This window comes from Toxorhynchites rutilus, chromosome 3 (assembly GCF_029784135.1).
Source record: "Toxorhynchites rutilus septentrionalis strain SRP chromosome 3, ASM2978413v1, whole genome shotgun sequence".
In the NCBI taxonomy this organism is placed as follows: Eukaryota; Metazoa; Arthropoda; class Insecta; order Diptera; family Culicidae; genus Toxorhynchites; species Toxorhynchites rutilus.
In genome coordinates this window covers 260,664,104-260,684,857 of record NC_073746.1, presented here as the reverse complement: position 1 = coordinate 260,684,857, position 20,754 = coordinate 260,664,104, and the positions used below count along the sequence as shown (strand labels likewise).

Below are 20,754 nucleotides of genomic sequence, written 5' to 3'. Positions count from 1 at the left end.
TTTCACATGAATATATTTTGAAAATTCCCAAAGGAACTGGCAGATTATTTTCCAGCAATGATTAGATCTTTCCGGAACTTTCTCGATGCTGAATGGCATCCTAACGGAAAGAGTTCTGCGCGTGTATGTGTCGATCCTTCGCCGTCCACCTCCTCCAGCACGTTAGGCAACGATGTTGTCTTGTCGATGTCCTCACGAAAAATGAATGTGTCTCACCACCAGAATATCGCTTAAGTATGCTTTTTGTGTGTGATTGAATCGAGAGAAGGTGTGGTTTACGATGGCAATTTGGAAGGCAAACTAGAGGGGAATTAACTCTCTGAGCTCGGAACTTTCGGCGACTGAGCAATAATCGATTGCGGGCGCATACAATATTGGATACGGAAATATCCTACTGATGGGGAAGAATAATCTTCTGAAGCTATCCTGTTAATTGCGATTGATTGAAAAACCACAAAACCAAATGTATTTGATCACAGTGTTACATGGAAAGAAAACATTCAAATAAACTCTTTAACATGAATATATTTTGAAAATTCCCAAAGGACGTACATCTTCATAATATTATAATTTGTTTTGCAGTTTGTATCATTCTTACTAATCCTGACTGTTCTTTATGCATGTCTACATAATTTTTGAAAACTGGAATTCCGCGCAATGTTTATGTTCCTTTTCTATTTCTTGGCTTTGTTTTGTTCAAATTGTATTCTGAGAACAATCGTTCAATCTTGCTAATCCTGACTTTGCTTCATTTTTCTTCATTGTTCTTTATTCCTACATAATTTATGAAAGCTAGAATTCTTCGCTTAGTTTTTGTCCCTGTTCTACTTTCTAGTTATGATTAATTCGAATCGTATACACCAAGGTTTTTTTTACGCGGGGGATACTTACCACGTAAAAAAACCGCGTAAAAAAACTGCGCAAAAAAAAAGCGTTAATTGGAAAATCCGCGTAGAAAACCCATGTCACCTAATGATAGATATCAAATAGGACTATCTTTATGTATAACAAAAGTAAAAAGTTAAGTGTTGCTCGCTTCCGAAAACCCGTAGTTTTTTCCTGCAATTTCGTTGGTTACTGGTAGCTATAGTTCGGTTTTCCTCACGAATGAGGTCATCTACTGTTGCTAGAAGATCCCCTAGTAATTTGTACACTCTTCTGCCGATTCACGTGCAGTACCACTGTTGGACCGTCCAGAGCTAAGTAGACAGGGAAAGACATTCACGAATCGCTGCCCGTAAAAACCCCGTCCCGTTGTACCTCCCGGCGAGCTCCCCGTTACCCAACACCTAAAATCCACGTAAGAATCGTGATAAGGTGCGGCGCTAAGCGCTAAGCTCCGTTACAAGCACTAATTGCCGTAATATGCTCTGAGAGTACATAAGAGAAAAATGTGAGCTGAGGGAGAAAAGTTATATTTTTTACCGCGTAAAAAAAACCGCGTTAATTGGAAAATCTGCGTAAAAAAACCGCGTTAATTGTAAAATTCGCGTTAATTGGAAAATCGGCGTAAAAAAACCTCGTAAAAAAACCGCGCAAAAAACGCTTCAAAAAACCTGGGTGTACTAGGAACAATCATTCAACGGTTGCTGAGGAATGCGACAGAATCAAGCATGTTGAAATTATTTTTTATCAATTTGGGATAAGCAAAATTTATGTCATACTATTTTGGGATAAAAATTTAGGAAAGAAGCATCCTGGCGTTCGTTTACAGTGAAGTCAGTAAAACCCAGGTTTCGGATCTCCCTAAATGTATTGTCGATTTTCTGGATATCATTTCGATCGCAAATATTTGGAACACTTCCTAGAAGGGGAACAATTTACATATGCTTCTTTTCTATGGCAATAGTTGGATTAATTAACGCCACGTTGATAAATAAAGGATCATTCAAATTAAAACGTTTTAGAACTTGATTACAGAGTGTAATGGGAGACTTTATACTTTATTGGTCTTGAAATAAGCTTCGGCGTTGTGTGAAATTTTACATACTGACATATATTTATTGATCATCCACATAAACATTATCCAAACTGGCATAATTTTGCTGATTGGACTGAATATCTTTAAATGAGAGGCAAATTAGTGACAAAACACCGTACCGTACTTCTGTGTGCTTATACTAAAGATATAGATAATGAAAGACGATAATCACCATAAAGGTCTTCGATGTGAGTGAAGTGGAGTAGGATTCTCGCAACTGAAAGAAAAAATATAATTTTGAGGAGTAGAAAACTTGTAAATCTCGAAAAAATCACAAAAAAACTGGATAAAACTGTGAAAAATTAAAAAACTGGAGATTTTTGGCCTTTGGCTGTTTTGCTGGCATGCTTGAAAAAAAAAACTGGTAATATACAGGAAAAACTGGAAGGTTGGCAACCCTGCACATAACTGTTTCCAGACACCATAATATCTCAGCTTTAATAGTTTTCGGAGAAGAACAAAGGAAGGGAATCGGTTGAAAGTTGAATTGCAGTACCCATTGCATAAGTGTATGGTCAGTCACGACACAATCTAGGGGTGCCTGGTTCGATCTCTGGATATGAATACGGAACAGTATGCGCATCCTAGCTAGTGTTTATCAGCCATGACCAAATCTCCGGATCTTGCAGCCAAATGGCTTGAAGGGTGGTTTTGCCTGCCATTTCGAATTTAGTATTGTTATGCTTCCTATGTTACAGATAATAGTAACATTTTATGTAACACAGAAATCATTTTTTATTTTTAAAAACGATGAAAATAGCCAAAATTCCATACTTTCGCTTTAGTACAGTCGGGGAAGAATGCCAAACAACTTCATGATTTTATCGTATGTAAGCAGAAAAGAAGCGAACATATCTTCCAAATGCCATCAAAACCAACAAAAACCTTCCTGAAGATCTAAGTTCACCTACAGGCAAAAGCAGACAGCATATACTCTAAACCTACAGATGGTCAAACTAGTCAAATACAATTTTTTGGTGTCATGAACTTTCTTATTGCTGCAATGATCAAAATTCTAGTTGGCAGAATTTTCACAGAACCGCCTAATCTATATAAACTGGATTGTGGGAACCACCGTGCAATCACTATCCTGAATGGTACCTTTAAATAATGTCTCAGATCATCTTTTGCCGTCTATCGCCAATAGTAAGTAGATTTGTGGGAAGTTATCAGGCCGGATTCATCCTCCATAAGTGCCGCGAGTATCAGGTCCTTATGCACCACATCTTCGTCGATTTCAAGGCCGCATATAATACAATCAACCGACGGCAACTATGGAGAATCATGGACGAACGCTGCTTTCCCCGAAAGCTGACAAGACTGATTCAGGCTACGATGAACGGTATACGGTGCAGTGTGCGGATCTCAGGCGATCGTCGGAATTGTTTGTCGGAATGTCGGAATCGTTTGAGACCCACAAGGGACTTCGACAAGTCGATGGCTTCTCCTGTCTGCTCTCCAACGTGTTACGTGAAGAGCGGGCTTCAACATGCGGTGCACGATTTTCAACAAGTTTAGTCAGTTTATCTGCTTCGCCGACGACGTGGACATAATCGGAAGAACACATGCAACTGTAGCGAACTTGTAATACCCGACTGGAACACGAAGCAGGGCTTATTGGGCTTGGGATCAATGCGTCTAAGACTGAATACATGCTAGCAAGAGGGATTGATCGCAACAGAATTCATCCAACAAACTCCGACTCCGTACGAAGTGTACCATATACAAATCCCAGATTCGACCGGTTTTTCTCAATGGGCGCGAAGCATGAACAATGTTCCTCTTCTTTGGTTCTGATAACGCCATCGGTAAATGTAGAATAATTTTCAACATGCATCGACTCACCTTGTCCATCACGAAAAATTTTGTTTCTTCAATGTATCGCTCTGGTTTTCGAAACTTTGAACTTACACCCCAGTATAGAAATGAAAGCCGTAATCTGACGTCAAATTCAGGCATTCAGGCATCGAAATCGTTAGATGTATTCAGTTCAGCTGCACATAATTCGTTCTCCAGCATTTCGTTCGGAATCACGGGCTACCGTTTTTTAAAAAAGAACGACCGTTCGTTCAATCTTTTTGGCGAACTAGTTCTTTGGTTCGTGAACGGATTACCCCTATCCACCATGAAGGCTAAAACCCTAATTGTATGGGGACATGTTATTTGTTGCTCTTCTCTCATAGCACAAGCAGCTAAATTGTTTATTTGTTTTAATATCTTCACTGTTTGTGTTATAACCAAAAAAAAATGGTGAAAGAAGTGCCAATGAGAATCGTCATCTCGAATTTCAAAAAGTAACCCCATACAAAATGTTCACCACATCGAAAAAACACCCTATGCAAAATTTCATCTCAATCGGACTTCAGGGAGAGTGGCGCAAAGTTTTAGTTTTTTGAAAATCGAAAAATCACCCAAGTACATGAAAATGGTGTTTTCGAAAAAATGTGGATGCCAAATATGTCACCTGTGATTTACACGATAAAATACCCAATGCAAAATGTTAGCTCGATCGGACTTCATTTACTAGTTTCGATAACTGTAAATCTCAACGTGTTATGCAATTTCAAGACATTTGGCATCAAAAAAAAATTGTAAACTTTGATTTCCGGTGATTCTTCGGTTTTCAAAAACTCAGAGCGTCGATTTTTTACAAAAAAAAAAATCAAGATGACAGTGGATCTCGACGTTTCATGCATTTTTAAGACATTTGACATCAAAATAAAATTTTTGAAAACACCATTTTCGTGCAACATTTCAAACCTGCTATCAAAATATTAGAGAACCAACCGATGAGAGCGCTTTAGTAGAATAAGTAGTGCTTTCAGAATCCAACTGATGCAAGCACTAGTCGCTTTTTAATGATGGACATACATCATAAGTTGTTCTTCTGAGCAGAATCACCGTACTTCTGCCATTCGTAGCACTTTAAAGTACATGTCAAGAAAATTCTAGGCGCATTTCAAGTTCGAAACGTATATGTATTTTGTTCAAACTTTTCCCATGCTCGAAAACAAAACATAATTCGTTGAAGTAGGAGAAAAGCACTTTGCACTTCGAAGTTGTCTGCTCGCAGTGACTACACGTCAAACTAGGAATGACTCGAACAAATATGAATGATTCATGCTCGTCTCACACACGGTTCTATTATAACTCATATCTCTGATAACCTTATGCATCCGTGAGCTTCCCTGTAATTTATGTGTTGCGTTTCAAGATCGCAATCGCTCATGCCCGACGCAATCTCTTGCGCTACAGTGGTATGTATACATAAAAGAAAAGCACTTTGAAGCTATACACACCACGAGATAACTATACGCAACTGCTTGAGCTTTGAATTCAATATCGTCCATGTCGAAAACATACCTACCGATAATGCAAAGTTTTGACGGAGAGAAAAAAAAACTCCCACAGTTTCATTCGTGCGGGGTGTTCAGAACAGTGATTTTCCCGCTTTATGTTTCTTATTCGCTCTTTGGTACGTCCGTCGTTGCAGTTCTGGGAAAATTTTGCACGGATTTAGACGGATGCTTCTTGAATGCAGAAAAACGTTCAGATTTGTTGAAGAAACAGAAATGTTTCCTTTGATGATTGCAAAAACCAACCCCTGCTGTATCTACGCAGTATATATAATAATACAAGTATTGCATCAAAACAGAAGTGTTTACATCGTAGAAGTATTGAGCTATTTAATGGAGAAAATGGTGGCAACAAATTACCAAATCGAATGGAAGTAGATAAATTGATAGCCCTTTTTGATGTTTACATCGGTCTCCCCACGCGTCCACTGTTTGGTGGTACATTAGTTTTCTTCCCTTGTCTCGGTACCCGAACGCTAGGTGGTCGGGTGATTAACAGTTTCACTAGATGACTTCACCAATTTTCCACATCGGTAGCTAAATGTGTGATAACAAATGGTCTCAAGATACACGCTGATACCAGCACTGTTCGTTTATTTACTCTACAACATGAAACATGTTGGAATGGGGCCTTCAAGCGTACACATGTTCACCGAGAACGCGGCAAAAAATTAATTACCGGCAAAATTAACTACACAATGGCTTAGTCGTTAATCACTACAACCTTTATTCACTTTCTCACTTCTTTTACCAATTTCATCCCATCGTTTAGGGGCGGACGAGCCGACTGGAGCGCAGATTCCTTCAATGTTCCTCAACTATATCGGCAGCGATATCGATTGGAAATTCAACACGGAGCCGGAACAGTATGGATGTCTGGGATCGCCCGAACAACGCTGCTATTGGCCACGCGGTAAAGTTCTTGGCGGAACGTCGGTCATGAACGGAATGATGTACATCCGTGGCAATCCCGTGGATTACGATGACTGGGAAGCAATGGGTAACGCCGGTTGGAAATGGAAGGATGTTCTGCCCTATTTCATGAAGTCGGAGGATAACCAACAGATGAATGAGGTTGACAGCAAGTACCATACGACCGGTGGACTGCTTCCAGTCTCAAAGTTCCCATACAACCCTCCTTTCTCCCATTCGGTGCTGAAGGCAGGTGAAGAACTGGGCTATAGTGTGCATGATTTAAACGGAGCCAACACTACCGGTTTCATGATAGCTCAGACCACCAGCAAGAATGGAATCCGATACAGCTCATCTCGTGCTTTCCTTCGTCCCGCCGTTAATCGACAGAATTTGCATATTTTATTGAACACTACGGTTACCAAGATTTTGGTTCACCCGACCTCAAAAACAGCCCACGGTGTCGAGGTTGTTGACGAAGACGGCCATATGCGCAAGATTTTGGTTAAGAAAGAAGTCATTGTCAGTGGTGGTGCAGTGAACTCTCCCCAGATTCTACTGCTCAGCGGCATTGGTCCGAAAGCACATCTCGATGAAGTTGGTATCCGAACGATTCACGATTTGCCCGGAGTTGGACGTAATCTACACAATCACGTTGCATATTTCATCAACTTTTATATCAACGACACAAACACTGCCCCTCTGAACTGGGCAACCGCTATGGAATACCTTCTGTTCCGAGATGGTCTCATGTCCGGCACGGGAGTGTCTGCGGTCACGGCTAAAATAAGCACCAAGTACGCAGAGCGACCGAACGATCCCGATGTGCAGTTTTACTTCGGGGGATTTTTGGCGGATTGTGCGAAGAGTGGTCAAGTGGGTGAATTGATTAGCAACGATTCACGCTCGATTCAAATATTCCCTGCCGTTCTGCACCCGAAGAGTCGTGGGTACATCGAGCTGAAATCAAGCAACCCTCTAGATCATCCCAAGATTGTCGTAAACTATCTGAAAGAACAACACGATGTGAAGGTGTTGGTTGAAGGAATTAAGTTTGCTCTGCGGCTAGCTGATACCGATGCACTGCAAGCCTACGGGATCCAACTGGACCGTACACCGATTAAGGACTGCCAGAATCATGAATTCGGATCACAGGTAAGCGAATAAAGTCCGCATATCGAGCGCATTTGATAACTATATTATTTCAGGAATACTGGGAGTGCGCAGTGCGGCAAAATACCGGGGCTGAAAATCACCAGGCTGGTTCATGTAAGATGGGACCACTGAGAGATCCTATGGCTGTCGTTGATCATGAGCTGCGAGTGCATGGAGTTCGGAACCTCCGGGTGGTGGATGCTTCGGTTATGCCCAAGGTTACATCTGGCAATACAAACGCGCCAGTCATAATGATAGCCGAAAAAGGAGCCCATCTGATCCGCAGGGCGTGGGGAGCACGCTAGTGAATAGGGCCCACTCGCTTCACTGTGAACTTTTTGTTAGCATTTAGGGCACAAATCGAACATTAGCCGTAGTGGTTCCCAATAATGGAGGTTATGTTAAGAACATTTGGTCGGTCGATCATTTCTACCTCCCTTGTCCTGTCCAAAAGTATCTATTAGAACACTGATAAGAGAAAAAAGCACCATGCTATTTTAATAACTTCATCGTATATCAGCAAATAGACAACGACTTCCAAATTCCTTTAATGTTATTGTAACGAGTAAGATATTTGCTATAATTAATGTTATTCCGATTTTCTGTGCACGCTGATATATGTCTACATCTTCGAAATAATTTCATGTATGGTATTATTATAAATACCTCCGCGAATGTTGTTATAATAACATAAATTTCCATGTAAATTATGAATATTTTACGACAATAAAATCTAATTCAAACTGTTGAAGTTTTATTTCCCCTGAGTTCATCACATCGTTTACTCCGTAATTGCATTCCAGACACTTCTAACAATGTAAGCAGAATCATAAATCATAGGACAAACAATTCGCTGTCGTCGTAGCGAAAACATATTCGAATAAACCACAGGATCAGGAATGGAATATTCATTTCCCTAATGATGACAGTAATACGGAGTGTATTCTACACCGCTATTCCATTTTCGGTCGCATGGATGTTCTGCCCAGTCTTCTTTGGAACGTAACTCATTCCCCAACTTGAACAGAAGAATAAACAAAAGCATTATAATGTTGACATAATAATCAAACAAGGAGACTGTTGAGATTGGATTAGTTGTGAAGCTTCTAGAAAATAAATATATACACATTGAATCATTAGAAAAACGATTTTAGCTAGAAATTATGTGTTTTAACCGGTCGATATCGGTCGGCTTACATCCTTTCGACAAGATTTAAGTATGAAATCAATTTGTATGATCAATGTATGATATTTTAAGAAAAGTGGCCGATAAAAACGTTCTCGTGCGAAATAACATCTTTAACATTTTAATATCAGAGCTATGTAAACTAGTATAAAGCCTAAGGTTTAGATCATTAGAAATAAGACAATCCATTTTAACGATAGCGACCATCCCAGTGGTCATATTTGCAAGCATTTGATAGCGTTTGGTTGTTCGTAAAAAGTTCTGCTCGGTCTATTTTTACAGCCTAAAACTAACGTTTTTTTTCAGAGATATTGGGTTGATCTCTGAAGGTCATTCAGAAAGGCAGGGCTGACCCCAACATCTCGTTTATGATTTGACTAAAAACTGAATGCTGATCACTGTACTGTATCGCGACTCCATCTCGGGGAAGGTTAAGAGTTTTACCGAGCATGTAAGGCTTGAGACAATTAGAATCCGGAATTACTGTTAATTTTATAACCGCGATCGTAGTAGGCTTATCAGAAATCTTTTGACACAAAAATGGTTTAGAATACCTGTATCTTCAGACGGTAAAAAAATTACACGTTGATCCGTTTTGTTTTGAAAAAGTTGTGTAGGATAGAATCCGAAAGGAGAAATTTGATATTGGACACCCACATTAAAAATCTGGCGTGGTCAGGTAGTAAAATAGCGGAATCTCTGAAAGTGGTTAACTCGACCGTGTTTCCGTGAACGTACACCTGTTTTTCGTATGTATCAGAGGACACGTCTTAGTGGAACTTATGATCGAAAGCTGATGTTGAAGGTACTGAGAACTATTAAAGCATACCCGGGACTCTCGGACTACGACATCGCCAAAAAAACACAACTCTAACCAAAGTATCATCAGGAGAATCCGTATGTGAGAAGATTATCGTAATTTCCGTGCCTGCAAGCAACCAAACAGGGCACTGAAACTAAATCTGGTGTCAAAAAGACGCGCTCGAAAGCTGTACAACAAGTACGAAGTACGATTGATGCATGCTGATAGATGACAAAATGTACGGGAAGATGGATTTTTGATAGCTCCCAGCTCTGAAATTCTATAAGGCCACTGCCAGAGGAGATGTCCCTGGCTGGGCTTTTGGTGGCCAAAATCACACATTGGCGATCCTGCCAGGAGCTGGAATTTTTTGCTGTACGGCTACTTGTGTTCGTCGCAGCTAATTAACCGTTTGGCCGATTATTTTAGCGTGGTGTGGAGCGAAATCGCAAAAAAAAAATCGAAAAAACAAATACGTGGAAGTGAGAAAAAACATGGCTGTCATCCCGGCTTAGTTATTGTGATTGTTGTAATATCGCCGGTAGCTGAACACGAGTGCTTTTTTTCTCTCACATGTTGTTTGTTAAATGAGGAAAAAATGTGTAGTGATGTACATTTTTCGTTTGAAATGGGTAGTGATGTACATTTTTTGTTTGAAATGTGTAGTGATGTAATTTTTATAAATGGGTAGTGATGTACATTTTTTGTTTGATATGTGTAGTGATGTACATTGGGATCGGAATCGTGGTAATTAAAAGCGGATCGTGACGACCGCACTTGGTGTTATTAAAAGCGGATCGTGACGACCGCGCTAGCTGTTATTCAAAGCGGATCGCGACGACCGCGCTAGATGTAATTAAAAGCGGATCGTGACGACCGCGCTTGGTGTTATTAAAAGCGGATCGCGACGACCGCGCTAGATGTAATGAAAAGCGGATCGTGACGACCGCGCTAGATGTAATTAAAAGCGGATCGTGACGACCGCGCTTGGTGTAATTAAAAGCGGATCGCGACGACCGCGCATGGTATTATCAAAAGTGGATCGTGACGACCGTGTAATTAAAAGCGGATCGTGACGACCGCGCTAGATGTAATTAAAAGCGGATCGCGACGACCGCGCTTGTTGTTATTAAAAGCGGATCGAGACGACCGCGCTAGATGTAATTGAAAGCGGATCGTGACGACCGCGCTTGTTGTTATTAAAAGCGGATCGCGACGCCCGCTTATAGCGAATCGAGACGAGCGCCGTATTTGTAACGGATCGAGACGGCTGTGCTTTGAACATTTGTAGCGGATCGAGACGACCGCGCTTTGAGTGTTTTTAGTGGGTCGAGACGACCGCATTTTTATTCAGCGAATAGAGGCGACCGCGATGCTTAGAACGAATTATAGCGGATTGAGACAACCGGATTGAGATTAATAGATGTGGTAATTATATACGATGGTTGATCAAGATTACTACGCGAGAAACGTAATGAATTTTGAAAATATTTTGAGAGCGAGTTTGGCGAACCAGTATGACGAAATATGTGAAGGGATAGATGAAGTCTTTCATTTTTTGCGCAATCACCAGAAACTGCATGAAGCCGGTGGAAAAAAAGACATGATCACAGTTTGCAAATGGAATAAGCTACCGAGAGGAATTGAACGCAGAAGTTCATGCATATAACTCTGCTGCGTGGGGAGCTCGTCAATATCGTTTTAAATTAGGTGAGACAGTCGTTGTTGAACGTCAAACTCGTGCAAAAGGGGAATCACGTTTCGACCATCGTAAGTATACCGCGATGGAAAAACGGAATGGCATGCTGGTTTTGAGCGATGAAAGCGGTCAGTTCTTGTAAAAACATGTGTCGCAGACAAATAAAGCATACAATGGGAGGCACTCCGAAGGAGCTATCCCTACAAAATATTAGGAAAGCAAAAGAAACGATCACACTACTCTACAGCATCCCTCGGTATGAAATTTCACAGCCTATAGTTGTTAGAGAACACCTGAACTCTCGAAAAATTTCATAACAGTAGTTGGAAATTTTAAGATCTAGCATGTTTAAAGTATATATTTGATCATGTATTCGACAACACAATGAACTATTTATCCCTGAGTTTCGGTTTTTTTTCGGAAGAGGGGTGATGTGTGGGACGTGAATGTGATCCTCCTATTACATCCAATGTATTTCACTTACAATGCGTTGCGTTGTCCCTTTTATACATACCGTGCCTATACGATGCAGTCCTGCCGCCCATATTTCGCCGGCCATAAGGTTTGCTCCAACCCTGCATCGCCCGACCTAATTACGCAGCACGAGATCTCGTCTCCCTCGTCATTCTGGCAGCGGTAAAGGCAAGATGTGTGCTCTGCGGATAAGGATAAAACATCTCCGAAATGGCTGGGCTTTTGGTGGCCAAAATCACACAGTCCCCAGCAAATTTAAGTCCTTTTCCTCTAGTAAATTTGCCAGGAAGTTCTTGATTTGGCGAGGGGTTTGCAGCTGTGAACAGAAAACCAAGGTTCTCGTCACAAACAAGACAATGGACTGGAAAATGTAAGAGTGCCTGCAGAAATGTTTCCTTCCGTTTAACAGGGCTCACAAAGGTCCGAAATTTTGGCCATATTGGGCAAACTGTCACTACAATCGAATGCTGCTTCAGTGGTACCGTGAAAATTGGGTCGATTACATTGAAAATACCTCAATCCTCCCAGTTGCCCCCAATTCCTCCCAATCGAAAAATATTGGACAATTGTCAAGCGGTATAATAAACTTGTTTCATGATTTCGTCTACAATCAGGTATATTTCAAAACAATGAATGATCAAAATTTAAAACTCCAAATTCTTCGTAAACATTCGATTGGCCAGATTTCAGTTATTTACTCTGTTTGTAATGCGATTGGTTATGCGATTTGGCAGGCTGGCACTCTCAGCACCTGGAGCGCCGCCACCTGCGCCTGGCAATTCGGGCAATTCGGGTGTTGGTAGATCAGGGGCGCCTGCTGGAAGTTCAGGAAGTGTTCCATTCATGGCCGGAACCGCTGGCAATCCTCCCAATTGTGGTGCGGCGTGAATGGCTGTGACATAAGTAATATAGTTCTAACAATCAATATATTTGGGGCAAACTTATGCTCACTTACCAACGATAGCCAAAACAACGGCGAATGCAAGTTTGAAAAACATAGTGGTGGCTGTTGATGCACTTGTTCAGTGGTTGCAGTGAATGTATGCAGCTCAACAAATTGGGAGTGTCTTTTATACCGGGGACCTCCACTTTAGCTTCGGTCAATTTATATGTAAATTAGCCATCTTATCTGTCACTCAATAACAATAACCGCTCGATTCTTTTAATTGGAACGCGAAAAGTGTAATTTTGCGATATGAGTAGTTCGAACATCAAAATGGTAATATCCATTCCATCATCCGAACCAGGGTTGCCACATTTAGTTCTGTAAAAATTTCTGAAAAAATTCTGTACATCTGTATTTTTAAGCTAAAAAAATCTGTATCGGAAAGTTAAGGAAAAAATGGAAATAAAGATTTATTTTCACATTGAAGTAATTTTTCTTATAAAGTTTAATCTCTTCAAATCGCTCAAGATTTCGCTTAATAACCGCCTCCAATGGAATCCATCTCGTAGCGTTGTGTTATTTTTTTTTATAAATCAAGGTATCTACAAGGTATGTTCAAATAGTATCGCGAATTATGAATTCTCGCGGGTTACGTATATTCGAATTTCGGTTATTTAGTGGCGTTATGTTGGTACTCATGTCTCTCACTTATACCGACATGTTCGGCCATGTTGAATGTTCAGTTAACTGTTGACAGCTGCTTTTTTGCACGTGTTTTGACGTGTTTTGACTCGTCTTCGATTGTTACCTATTCAAAAAAATGGATCAAAGAACCTGTATCAAATTTTGTGTGAAAAAACGAAATTAAGTGCGCGGATGCATTACGAATGTTGACTGTGGCATACGGAGAAGCTGCGTTGGAACGAAGCAACGTTTATTGGTGGTACAAAATGTTCTCAGAAGGCCGAGAAGATGTGAACGACGAAGAGCGTGCCAAACGCCCGAGCACTTCAACAACAGACGAAAAAATTGATGAAGGGTAGAAAATGGTATTGGCTAATTGTCGAATCACCGTTAGAGAAGTTGCTGTGAACCTAGACATATCGATCGGCTCGTTCCATTCGATTTTTATCAATGATTTGGACATGAGGCGGGTCGGCCTTTGCACTTTGCCCCTGCTCGCACATCGTTGCTTGTGCGCGACTTTTTGGCTAAAAACAACACACTAATGATGCCACAGCCACCGTATTCCCCAGATCTGCCCTCCTGTGAGTGTATAAGTGTATAATAGTGTATAATATCTCATGGGGATTGCATTGAAGGGGACAAAATTGATATTCATGAATAAATAAATATGTTTTTGAAAAACACAAAATTCGCGATACTTTTTGAACACACCTCGTATGTATGTACTGTAATAAATTTTATACTTAAAAATGAATTTTGAAAAAATCTGTAAATTCTGCAATTCGCTGAAAATCTGTAATTCTGTACATACAGATTTTGTATCTCATTTTGGTGAAAAATCTGTAAAATACAGAATATTCTGTATATGTGGCAACCCTGATCCGAAACGTTGTTAGGTGTTGCCCTCTGCATCTCATTCTTATGAGTGTAACATATTTGTGCATGAAAATAATTGAATATACAATGTTAAATTTATATTCTTTTATAGAGTTCTAAGTTATTAGTAAAGCGACTCTCAAGGATCTTGAAAATCCTTGTAGTCAGTAGGGTCACGGGAAAGGTGTCACGATACTGATAATTTGGTTGTATGGTAACATTTTATCGCTTCCTTCATTCTAGAGTTTAAGTACGCTACGATTTCGGAAAGTACAGTAGAGCCCCGATTATCCGCGAGTGGATGACCGCGGTGTGGATTATCCGCGCAACGTATTCTATAGTGATTCTAGAGAGCTTCCCGAAATTTGTCACTGTGTGGTAGGCGCTTGCCCTTTTGTTTTGGCCATGGCTTTACATTATCTGATCAGTGATGTACACTACCTTTCAGACGGATAGTTTAAGGATTTTTGTATTGATAAAACATAGTTTTCGTGCTGAAATATTTTTATTTCGTGTTTGCACCTCATTCTTAGTCCTTTATCTCGTTATCCGCGATTTTCGTTATTGGCGATGCCCTTGTCAGAGTATTCCGCGGAAAATCGGGGTTCTACTGTATTAAGTATTAACCATTTTTTAAAAAGAATTTGTATATTCTCGTTAGATTCTCCATACACTTTAATACTTTTTTTTAATAAACTCAGTTTATTTTTTTTTGTTTGATCCCTCCGCTCATCCCTATCTCGAAGAAGCTATGCTATACTCTGCGTTTCATAACTATAGAACCACACTTTTTTTTTGAATTACCAGAGATTTGTAAGCAGTCAGTTAAATTGAAGTATATAGTGTAGGATCTGCTTCTTCTTCTCAATTGGCACTCACGTTCCTAGAGGAACTTCGCCGTCTCAACGTAGTATTAATTGCGTCATTATTATTAGTACTTAGTTGAGATTTCTATGCCAAATAACACGCCTTGAATGCATTCTGAGTGGCAAGCTCTAGAATACGCGTAACCACAGTGCAAATCGGAGGAAACTTCTTTGACGAAAAATTTCCCCGACCAGAACGGGAATCGAACCCGAACCCCCTGCATGTTAGGTGTGACGTTAGCCACTCGACCACGGGAGCACATAAAGTGTAGGTCTAGGATATAATTCTTTCATAAGACTGGCCATTTGAATTTTATTCCAGTGTTTCATAACTATAGAACCAGATTGAAAAACTCTCACTCCTCTAAAAAATTAACGTTAATTTCACATGAATTACAATAAGTTTCTAATTCGTAGGTCATCTTTAGTTCTCAGTCAGTTCAAATAACCTATTCGGGGTGGTTTCGAGCAAGCTGCGCCATGTTGTAGTGTGTATCTCATTCTACGCAGAGGATACTGCTCGTTTAAGCTCTTCAAATCCTCATACTGCTTGTAAGCTGCATCTACTATTCGTACGATCACTCCTCAGTAGTTCTTGACAGGGATTTGATTTGGTGAACAAGCAGACCAGTCCGAATTCTGAAGCCCCTATTCATTAAACTATGCCATGACCTTCCGAATTTTATGAATTGATGCCAAATTACCCAATTATCACGGTGTTTTTGATGCAAAAAATGTAGTAAATGATTCTGAAGTACTAAGTTGCACTTCAGACTGTTCATATATAAAGAAAAGTATAAAGAAAGTTATTGTATTCTACACTATATACTTCAATTCAACCGACTTCTTACATATATCTGGAAACTCAGAAAATGGGAGTGGTTCTATAGTTATGAACGCAGTATAGATATTAAGTAGAGTTCTCTGTGGCGCAAAAGCGATCAACCGCAAAAGGAATATTTTTTTTCTTCAAGATTTTTGAAGTGTGTCACTCTCTCAATTGGAATGAATAATGTTAAAATATACCTGTTACACTATACTATACTTTCCATTCATTTATATTTCGGATCACCTCATGAATCTTCTAATGATATGGCATTTTATTGAAATATGTGCACAATAAATTAAAAATTCAACTGGCTAGACCAACATATTTTCTTCCGCTGGTTTGTCATCTTGATATACTTTCACAAAGAATCTTTACCCTGCTGTAGAGCATAGTTTGAGGACTTTTTCACCATATTTATGCAAAAAGTAGTACTGAATCGATCATTGAGGAATGAAGGATTGATTCAGTACTATTTTTTCAAAAGTATTGTGAAAAATCATTGTTCCACGTTTATTTCTTTGATTATCGTCTAGCGTACCAACAGTCAATTTGGGCCTCGCAAGAAACACAACTGAATCGCGAAAGTGTTAACTGGCTGTATAAACACACAGGGTGGAGCTTGCGACACAATATTTTCCCTCTCTTCTGGCTTCCATCGTATTGAGCAAAACCATTGTATGTGCAAGCAGCCTTACGAGAGAGAGAAGGAAAACAAACAACAACTCACAAGCTTGTGCGTGTGTTGGCTTCGTTGTTTTTTCATATTCCCTTGGATAGAACGATATGCACGATGGGTAGCTATGTTTGTTTTCGCAGTAGTATTGATGTAGTCAAACTGTATTCCGCCATTACTCTAGTTGCCCTTTTTATTCGATACAATTTGAAGAGCACCAATTGAGACAATCAAAACGTGGGATTTAACGCTTTTATATAAAGCTTTGTTATTTTACAATTATTCAATTGTTTATCTTGATAATCATATCCATTATATCCATTATCAATTATCTATCACAATGAATATAATTATTATTTTAAGATCATCTGAAGATTTATGAAAGGCGAATAAAATTTGAGCTTTTCTCCAATAGTATATTAAAAGATGCGTTTCAACTCAAGAATTATTTTTTTTTTCATAAAACTTGTTTAAATTGTTTAAAATGTTTTTTTTCGTATAAATGCTTTTTCAAAATGATACGACCACCAGCAGTTTTTCCTGAGTTAATGATGAATAAATCAATAAATATTCTGTTATACCGTCAGTAAGGGTGATTCGGTGTCGTGCACAAATTACGTAACGCGAGAAGGGGGGAGCGGATCGAATTACATTACTTTCTGTGTATTAGATATAGGAATTGCAAAGGAAGGGGCTCCAAAATATGAATTTTTAGCGTTACGCATTTTGTGCATCACGCCTTACCTGAAAGATACACCTTAGTATATTTTGTGTCAAGTTTTGCAGTGTTGCCAGTTCAATATCATTCCACGACTGAAGAATAGCAATTTTCAGCTCCTCAATCGTTGAAAATTTACGATTACAGCATATATCCGTCGAGCCATGATTCCTCAGAGGTTCTCAAAAGGGTTCTAGGGGCCCGTAGATCTTGCCGGCCAGTGCATAACATCAATCTTGTCAGACCTAAACCACGTCATCGTTCCAGTACTGGCATGAATTCTGGCATTGTCTTGCTGGAAAATAAGCTTTGCTATTGATCTTCTGTGAATTGGTAGCAAACTGGCTTCCAGAAGTTTAATGTGATCAGAACTATTCATTTTGTGTGAAATAAAATTGAGATCTAGTTTTCCGAAGTCACAAAATGCTCCCCACACCATGTCAGACTACCCCAAAATTCCTTGCGCAAATCTCGCAAATAGCCGTCATATCCATTCGGTCCGTCCAAGTTGAGCTTTTTCTCGTCTGAGAAATTCACCCGTGAGAATTTCGATAGAATTTATATTAACTGGTTTGAACGCATAAAATTTAAAAGCAACCAAGAAGAAGCACAATGCTAAAGAACGTTTCCATTTTTTTTTTCAATCTTGAAACATGTTTCGGCGTGAGAATTCTGATCTTGCTTATTTGTGCCGAGGTAGTGCAAGTGGTGCACTAACTATTTTTGATCGTACAATGTTTTAGAAACTTTTCAATGCCAGCCAATCCGTCGGAACTGAAGCGTCCAACTTAAGTTCAGCTCAAATTTTCGACTAACTCATCGTTATATTCGATGAATTTTTGACAATAAAGGATGTGTGTATCATTCTCAAAACTCAAGTTTTTGTTCGATTATCATCAAATTTTCTGGGAGTAAAATGAAACAATTAATGCTACACCCAAACTAGCGTTGGCAGAAAACATGTCATCTTTGGCAGAAAAGATGCCATTTCCTGGACATGAGAGTCAAATGCGCAAATAGTGAGCTATTTTGAAGCATAAAAATGGTTTGTATGTATGCGAGCAGACATCTCTTTCTGTTTTCTTTTCTCTTTTCATTTGGGATTGTGCAAAAAAAAAGTCCATACGACGTCAATGGCGATCGAACCAAGACCGGCTGGAATGCGAAGTTACTTTACACGACCACGCTATCCATATAGCTGCCAGCGCTATTATAAAGAAGCGTGATAATATTACACCTCATCTTAAAATGAAGTTGGAAGGTGTTTTCTAAGCCGATAAAGAAGAACATGAACGAGAATATATGTTTCTCTGTCTGGGCCGTGTATTTGGCGTGTATTTGGCTTTAAGCTTTCATTTAAATGTATCTTCTGTTTCGCTCCTTCATATTGGCTCTAGCATATATATCATACAAATGAGTGCACTAGACATTAAAATTCGTTTAGAAAAAATTGGGACAATGACATCGTTGAATGAAGTATTTAGTATGATTCCTTGCTGTGGTGGCTGAGAGTAAACAAATGACAGCAAAGGGTTAACCCAAGCTTTCTTCATTTCTTCTACATTCTACGTCACTTTAGATCGTTTCAGATGTCATAATGTTCCAGTATTTTTCTATTGGGCGTAGTTTCGGAGTGTTTAGGGGATTCAGAACTTTCGGCACGAAATCGACATCATTCGCCTTATACTCTAACACGTCCTTCGTGTAGTGGCATCATGTCAAATCCGGCCAGAAGACCGTCGTGAGCCTTCAGGAGAGGGCGAAGCTGCTTTTGGAGACACTCTTCCAAATACACCTGTCTATTCGTGGTGCTTGCGATAACGAAAGGAGACGGCTTTTTTACCGGATCTTCGCTTCCGATCAGATGTTCGTTCGAGCCATTTTATGATACCAGACACCGTGTAATTCGCGATTCCCCACTTTTTTCCGCTGACACGATGCGACAGATACGTATTTTACATATACGTACTTGTTCGCGCACGCAATGTTCTTTTATATCCATTTTGAACATTTTTGCGCACTCGATGACATCAACTCACAGAGTGTAAACATTACACTTAAACTATGTCTACGCAAAATTTCAATTGATTTTACCCAAAGGATCAAAAGTTAGAGCAATTTGAGTGTATGCGGATTTTGAACGGTACACCCTTTATGACGCCCATTTTTTTACAGTTTTTTGTTTCATTCTGAACTATTTCTTGGACATATTTAGCGGATTTTTATGGAAATTTAAGACAACACAGTGACTACACTCTATTTCTCTTGCATTCAGTTACTCTTTTGATCCCCCATCATGATTTCCGGATTTTAATCTCTTTTTATCACAATTTATCGATTGTCATCATTCGTTTAGGAAGACTTGAAACTTGAAACGCGTGGAAAACGAATAATCGAGAGTGGTCGTATCATTATGAAAAGCACACTGTCAGATTTTTTAACAAATCCGAAACCTTTTTTTTTTTGTTTTCATACTTTGTAGCTCTCACGCTCATTGATCAACTCTATCCTAACGAAAACTCAAGTGTCGTCAATTCGGAAATAGAATTTCTTCATTTAGTTTAAGGTAATGAATAAACTACCAAAAAATTGCGTTTTTAGAAAATTCTTCTTGAATGGCGTTAACGTTCCCTGTGGAACTTTTGCCGTCTGCATTAAGTATGCATTAACTAGCGTGATTTATTAATACTTAGTTGAGATTTTTCAAGCCAAACAACACGCCTTGAATGTATTCCGATGAAAGTAACAACGGCAAACATCCCTTCTAATGAAACATGCAGCAAAACGAAGTGAATTACGCCATTGAACGCCAATCTTAAATATATACCACATCGAATTTGGCACATTGCATCGCATCGCTCTGCAAGGTTGCCAGATTGATTTATTATATTTATTATAATAGTAATCAGAATTTAGTTGGATTTGGAGTTGGAGATTGAGAAAACAAATTGTACAGTGAACATTGTAATAAAAATAATTTAAAATTGAGATAGTTTTATTGATATTTATTTATTTTTTATTATTCCAGTTCAATGATATTATATATTTGGTTTCTATGATAGGGAAATCAAAGATCTTTTTCTTTGGAACATAGTTGAATAATAATATCGGCAACCAGGAATGGCTGATCCTACTGCGTAGAATGTATTAGGTTATATCATATCGAATCATATGTATGAGTTTTAACCGCTGCTGAATTAAATTTCAGATAGCCGCGCGAGAAAGCTGGTGAATGATAATCCAGACGACCGGAGTTCGAACACACATTGGAGCAGTTTTCGCCAAATTCCACTCCCAACACAAGTCAATTAAACAATTATTATTTCCACAAACATAAATACTCATATATAAAAATGGCGATTCGTGAGGTTATAATAAACATTTAACGAAAATATTTTGCGCCATTTTTTTTCTATTATGTTTGTAATAAATCGTATATGAGTATGGCAAAAGTCGTATTGGAAGCTTTGACAATTCATGAATATATTCATATAAGATCGCAATTCAATTTCAACATAATCGCTATTATAGCCGGTCAAAATTGCATATTCATCCAAACTTATTCGGTAAACATTTGCCATGTATGTATATGGCCTCCACTTTTGCATGTATATGCCAGTTAGGCGCATTTATGCCAATCAAAATTTAAGGCAT

At 39.2% G+C, this 20,754-nt stretch overlaps 2 protein-coding genes across 4 annotated transcripts in view; one reads left to right on the top strand and one right to left on the bottom strand.

Annotated features, from left to right (window-relative positions):
* LOC129773122 (glucose dehydrogenase [FAD, quinone]) overlaps positions 1 to 8,147 on the top strand; it is an 83,108-nt gene extending 74,961 nt beyond the window's left edge. For all 3 annotated transcript variants that reach the window (XM_055776684.1, XM_055776685.1, XM_055776683.1), the window contains 2 exons: positions 6,110 to 7,404; positions 7,458 to 8,147. In XM_055776684.1, the coding sequence (XP_055632659.1) occupies positions 6,110 to 7,404; positions 7,458 to 7,709 (1,547 nt within the window). In that variant the 3' untranslated portion in view covers positions 7,710 to 8,147. The remainder of the gene's footprint in view (positions 1 to 6,109; positions 7,405 to 7,457) is intronic.
* The window catches only part of LOC129773126 (fructose-bisphosphate aldolase-like), a 609,238-nt gene that overhangs the window by 385,379 nt on the left and 203,105 nt on the right, over positions 1 to 20,754 (bottom strand). The gene's annotated exons all lie outside the window — the stretch shown is intronic.